Here is a 6,178-nt window from a genome sequence, read left to right as displayed (position 1 = left end):
CTCAGAATATCATCTACGATTCAACTGATGAATCATGTCAGTTGATTATTCATCAAAATACATATAACCAAGTGCTTCCCTTCCCTTCGGCAATTTGCCTATTACTTATCTGTACATGCGAAACACTGGAACTGAATATAATAATTTACGCTTCTTAGAAAAATTACGCTGTGAATCACTGACACAAATTTTATTATAGTGACATCTATGGATAAATATACAAAATTTTTATCGTTATAGGCGTAGAAAATAATGAATATTATGTTGTCAGGTGAAATACTACCTAATGAAAATAAAGGACGCTAGATGGCGCTGTAAAAATATATTTTATTAGACATCAAAATCAACTCAAAATTCCGAACGTAATTTTATAACATCTGTTGACTTTTGTTTATGTTTTGTTTGAAACGTCAAACTTCAAAGTTAAAAATGTCGCCGCACTTTAAAAAAAACAATCTCAAATTTGAAATTTCAAACATGTAATCAACAACTAAATCATGAAGCCGAAACGCACTCCGCACATCAAACCATCTAAATGAAAACGACGAAAGCAGAGACTGTTTCATTAAAATGGATGGCGTGTCCGAAAATCGACACTGTACATCCTGGCTTGGCTTACATCTGGCCTTTGGACGAGCTGGTGGTAGCGAAGCAAAAGGACGCCTTACACGATATAATAGGAAAGCCAGGCATCAGCTACACAATATTCAACAAAGAAGGTCAGAAAGTATTCCTCGCTGTGCACGAAAAACACTGCAGAAAGTTCGATTTGAAAATATTTAACATCTACGGAAACGAAGTGATACAAGTGAAAAAACCCAAGTTTTGTCTTACTAGGATCTTCGTTTGGGCTCCCCCAGGGGCATGATTCTCTACGACAATGTCGAACTTGTAACACGGCGTGTTTCGTTAACTTCGTGTTATGACTGTGTAAGAGTATTCTGGATGCTAATTTGACATTTCATAAACACGATGAGGTGTGACACATCCGCCTTATGGGCATGTTACGAATTGTCAAAATAACGTGCGGCAATCCAGCGCGTCTATGCGCGTTTAGACAAATTAATTATTTAGATACAACGACTGTATAATTTCTATTGACGATAGTATCCTCTTTACATCGTGAAAACTCAAATATAATATTCTACCTTATCAGAAACAAAACAAACATAAATCCTAAATGATCGAATTAATATTCAAACCTATGTTTTTGTATCTTGATAGTCAAATTTGTGTTATGGGCTCAGCGGTGAAAAATAAGCTACTTTACTACTGGCAACCCGACTTTTGACAACAATTGAGGTCAATCAAGTTTATTTTTATTACTTCGATGTAATATTTCTATTAGTAAATAGATAGGCCAAACAAATATAAAACACTAATGAAGGTATCTTTTAAACAATGTTTTCTTAATTATGTACATTACAATTAATACTATGTAGTTTCTTTGTGGTGAAAGTTTTGTACCTATAAAGTTTGATAACAATAAAGATTATTGAAGAAATTTTTACTAGTTATACATTATTGTTGTTATAAGTAATTGGTAGAGGTCTTAATCAAGGGCTTAGCCAGCTTTAAATTAAATATCAAAATCTTCTAAATGTGAATATCGATCCAGGGAACAAAGCAAAAATTTCATGTAGGTAATCCCAATAATTTTACACAATTACAAACAAAAGGATGTACTCATGTTAAGTCTAAGATTGTGTGTCCAAACCCTTTCTTTTTATTTTAGGAGACCAAAGGCATCTTACATTGAATACTAATGTTAACAAAACTGATAATATCAAATGTAATAATAAAATAATTTCTTTTACAGGATAGTGAATGTAATGCAAGATATTCCAAATAAATAATAGTAAAATATACTCAGTTTTAACAACATATTATTTTTGTTTTATTTTTATTTGTTGTTCAGTCTTAGATAACATAATATACTTAAGTAAAATTTCTATACATGAGTTTGAATGTTTGTTAATTAATCAGTTTCACCTTAATAACTAAATGAATGTGTATGAAATATGGTACTCAGACAGTGAGCTGTGGATTGAATAGAGTACTTTTATTCCAAAAGATTAATTCCGGTTGAGCGGCAAATAGAAGTTACTAGGTAATAGAGCTATAAATTTTTAAAAAATAACGTTTAATAGGCAATATACACTTATTTTAATTATTGTTGGTAAGTCTGTTATATGTGAGTGTCTGTCTTAATAGTTATAAGGTGTCTACGGCAATGTCTATTTCTATAGCCAAGTTAAACTGTGTCCATGCACTGATGTGTACCAGTTTAGAGGAAATTGTAACTAGCGTAATTACTTTATAAGACCTAAAATCTTTGTCTCATTCTGAAAACCTACTGTGGAACGTCACATAGTGCTTTACAATTCAAAGTTCCGGATGGCATTGTAACTGTTTATGGGCGGTCGTATCGCTTATCATCAGGTAAACGGCATCCTCGTCACATTATTTAACTAAATAAAAAAAAGAATTTGAGTTAATGCCTTGTCGATTTTGCAACAAATTTTATAATGGAAGGTCCGTAGAATTCCTATTAATATACGTTGTTAGCGCTAATTTAACATAAACTGCATAAGCACAACAGCATTTACTATTATTCATATAACAGCATTCGTGTAAAATCTTCAGTAGCATTCAATATATCAATTCAATTCAATTTTAAAATGTGGCTTTAGTAAACAAATCAAGTAAATAAGTCAATGACATTGACATTTGACAATAATTTTGAAGTTACATTTTTCGTTTGAAAACAATCACAATCTACAGAAATTTCTTTAAATTATTTTTATATTCCTTTCATGTTTCTTACATTTAAGTATATACAAAAATGGGATTAAATAAAGTTTGGCAGTGATTTATTCGAGTTACATCATTTAATATCACGAATACAAACAAAAATAGCCTTTTCAAAAACCGATACTTGCCGATTCGAGGGGATGAAAGATTTCTGAACGCATTAACACATCGTAATATAAAAAATATTAAGCATAGACAACCTATCGTATGGCATACACAATACCTATTTATCAATTACACATCGTGGCGCGTGTATGAAACGCGTTTGTGTTTAGAGCTTGTTTTGACAACACGCGTTTACGGTGTGTTATCGCGAGTAGCATAGGGAATCAACCTACAGGTAACTATGTGGGATCCGTAAGCAAAGGCAGGCCTTGCGGTAAAATATATCTGGTCAAAGATAGATGTGGAGAAGTGATTTTAAAACTACAAGCAAGAGGATTTTTCCAAGTTATTTACGATGTCTTGTCAGACAGAGACCACGTCGGCATACTCGCTCCGAAGTGGAAACTGGAAGTTCTCAATGCGAAGAATTTTGGAGTTTCATTTCCAATTGATATGGATGTTGGGTACAAAGCTGTTTTGCTCGGAGCTTGTTTTCTTTTGATTGCATGAAAATACAAAATTATAACTAAAAACTAGTTTTATTTGTATCTGTGACTTCCGAATTATACTTTTGATTGTATTTATCATAATTAGTGCATAATGAATGTCTTAAAAAGAAAATAAAACCACCATGTACATTCAATTGGAATCAGTCTGTATATATTCGATTTTAAACAGGGCAACATAATTGTATTAACTGGTGATGGAAAATCATCTCTCGTCAATCAATGCTCTACCAGAAGGCACTCCACAACTTAATAATCCATGTAAATATTTTATATTTAACATCATACGATGATGTTGTAATGAGAATTGCTATTCAAATGAATTGGAGTACTGGAATATTTACCTATACAAAGTTTAAAATATTTACAACTTCAAAAAGTTTCTTCACAATTCTCTCTTCAATCATTTATTTGCACAACAAAATATTCAAATATAAAAATACAAAAATAAACTGATTAATTACATATTTTGTTGATTTAAAGGATATAAAATTAGTGTTAGAGAAGTTCACATTGATCTGTGTTCTTAAATACCCTTACTAGGTTTATATAACCATATAACTAGAGCTGATAAGAGTTTACAACAGTAACAATACATAACTTTAGGTACTTAGTATAATATACAAGCACAGTAATAATTATTTCCTACTGTTCTGACTATATATTATTTTACATTTTAGTGCACCCTGATGATGAGCAGTCATATCATACCCCGGATACATTGTAGATACAAGTAGGTAAATATATTTAAATAATCTTTAAGATATTACTATACAATGATTCAGAAGCCTCAAACTAGATATCACTTTTTACATAAACATTTAAAGAAGATGTTACCTAATATTAATTATTATTGCTATAAATATCTAAAATACCATCATGCTAAATGTATTTAATCGTTATTATAAAATATATTTTTGTAATATTTTTAAATTACAGCTTTAGAAATACAATTATTTTATATTAGCTATAACAATATCAACATTGTGTTAGTTTAAGCCCCTGATAATTAATATCGGCATGAAATTGTGATAATAAAATTATGGTTATGATGCAGTGAATGGCGCATCGGTGGGGCGGGGGGGTAATTACTGCCATGATCCCCCCCCCCCTTGGCAGGATCTAGGTGACTACTGATTTTTTAATGTCTTATTGATGATATATTTAATAAAATTAATATTTTTGTGGTGTGCAAAAACACGCAAATGACACACATAGTACGCAGTCCTGGATTAGTTAATAGGTTGTATAGGCAGCGGCCTATGGGCGGCAGATTTCAGAGGACGCTCACTCGATTTAATTAATCATTCGTTTATTTACTTTAGTGCCTTCCATAGTATTATGTATGTATGTATTGTATAATCAAATGGAAAATTATTAAGTATTTTAGAAACCTACTTACATACATTTCAAGGTTGACTGGGAGAGAATGCCCATGGCATTAAGTCCGCCTGTATACCGTGTGTACAAAGTGTAAAATAAATATATACATATATAAACCTACCTACATGGGGCGGCGGAAATAAAGTGGCCACTCAGTCATAAAAACTACAAATTCGGCACTGATAGTACAACTACTACATGCTAAATTAAAACCTCGACTATATGACCCCCCTGACTTGAAAAATAAATCCGCCTTTGAAAGCATTTACATAGATTACTCGTGAATCGTGATAGTGTACCTATAAAGTAACGATAAAGAAAAACAGAATTTTATTTATAATGCAAGTTGGGCAAACAGGAAATGAGTATGTACCTACCTAGCGATAATTTATAAATAAAACAATATCACATCCTTAATGATTCGTTTATTATTTAAACTTAATTAAATTACAATGAAAAAAAAATCAGTCTTATTGGAATAGGGACATTAAAATTTAAGTTATTAACGCCTACGTTTCTTCTGTGGAGATTTAGTTTCTTCTTCAACCTCGCCATTCACTTCGTCTTCCTCTCGCTGTTTCCGGCGCACAGGACCAGTTTGAGTGATAGGAATAGCCCTCTCTTCTTTGTTTTCAGAAGACTTTGGCGCTGTGACAATCAAAACACCATCTGATGATAGCCTGGACTCAACGGTCTCAGGATTGCACCCTTCAGGTAACGCGTACCGGCGCTTGAATTGTCGCGTGATGTAACCATGTTCATCTTTCTTCTCTTCATGTTTGCCTTCAATTACGATAAATCCGTCGGATGTTTTCACCGATATTTCCTCTGGAGCGAAATGCTGAACGTCCAAGTTGACTTGGAATTTGTCCTTGTCGGTCTTGATGGTGGAACCAACGTCGCGCGCCGCCGCTGCGATGTTCCTCCACGGACGAATGTATTGCCTCATACGGATCATCGGGCGATCAAAAATATCAGTCAAAAAATCATCCGGCGATAAATCCATTCCAAATAGCTGGTCACGCAGACGACGTGGACGCATTTCATCAAAAAAGTAAGGTATTAAGGCCATTTCTGCAGTTTGAATGTTAGAAACTTTTCAAGTTATCACTCACGAACTCGCTGCATACTCGCTCGAGTCTCGCTTCAATATACCATGCAACGCATATCGCGGCGTCACTTTTATATTACTAAAGCTTTGTGGTAGAAACTACGAGAAACAACTCGAAATTTCCTGAATTTCCATACAACGCCATCTAGCGTCTAGTAGCTGAGTGTGCTTAACTATGTAATGTATAAGAAAAATTTAAATATGGTCGATATAAATGGTAATTTTATGAAATTATTTTTATCGCTTTAGCAATATGTAG

At 33.1% G+C, this 6,178-nt stretch overlaps 2 protein-coding genes across 2 annotated transcripts; one reads left to right on the top strand and one right to left on the bottom strand.

Moving 5' to 3' along the window:
• Nucleotides 1-433: 433 nt before the first annotated feature.
• Nucleotides 434-3,452, top strand: LOC115449080 (phospholipid scramblase 2-like). Its single transcript, XM_037447366.1, has 2 exons — nt 434-860; nt 3,155-3,452. Exons 1-2 carry the CDS (start codon nt 536-538, stop codon nt 3,427-3,429), a joined length of 600 nt encoding a protein of 199 aa, XP_037303263.1. The 5' UTR covers nt 434-535; the 3' UTR covers nt 3,430-3,452.
• A 1,763-nt stretch (nt 3,453-5,215) lies between these two features.
• Nucleotides 5,216-5,985, bottom strand: LOC115449085 (protein lethal(2)essential for life). Its single transcript, XM_030176797.2, has one exon. The coding sequence runs from the start codon at nt 5,878-5,880 to the stop codon at nt 5,311-5,313; it is 570 nt and encodes a 189-aa protein (XP_030032657.2). The 5' UTR covers nt 5,881-5,985; the 3' UTR covers nt 5,216-5,310.
• Nucleotides 5,986-6,178: the final 193 nt, after the last annotated feature.

The sequence above is a fragment of the Manduca sexta genome, unplaced genomic scaffold (assembly GCF_014839805.1).
Source record: "Manduca sexta isolate Smith_Timp_Sample1 unplaced genomic scaffold, JHU_Msex_v1.0 HiC_scaffold_976, whole genome shotgun sequence".
NCBI lineage: Eukaryota > Metazoa > Arthropoda > Insecta > Lepidoptera > Sphingidae > Manduca > Manduca sexta.
The sequence above is the reverse complement of the archived record's forward strand: the minus strand, read 5'-3'. Positions and strand labels throughout refer to the sequence as shown.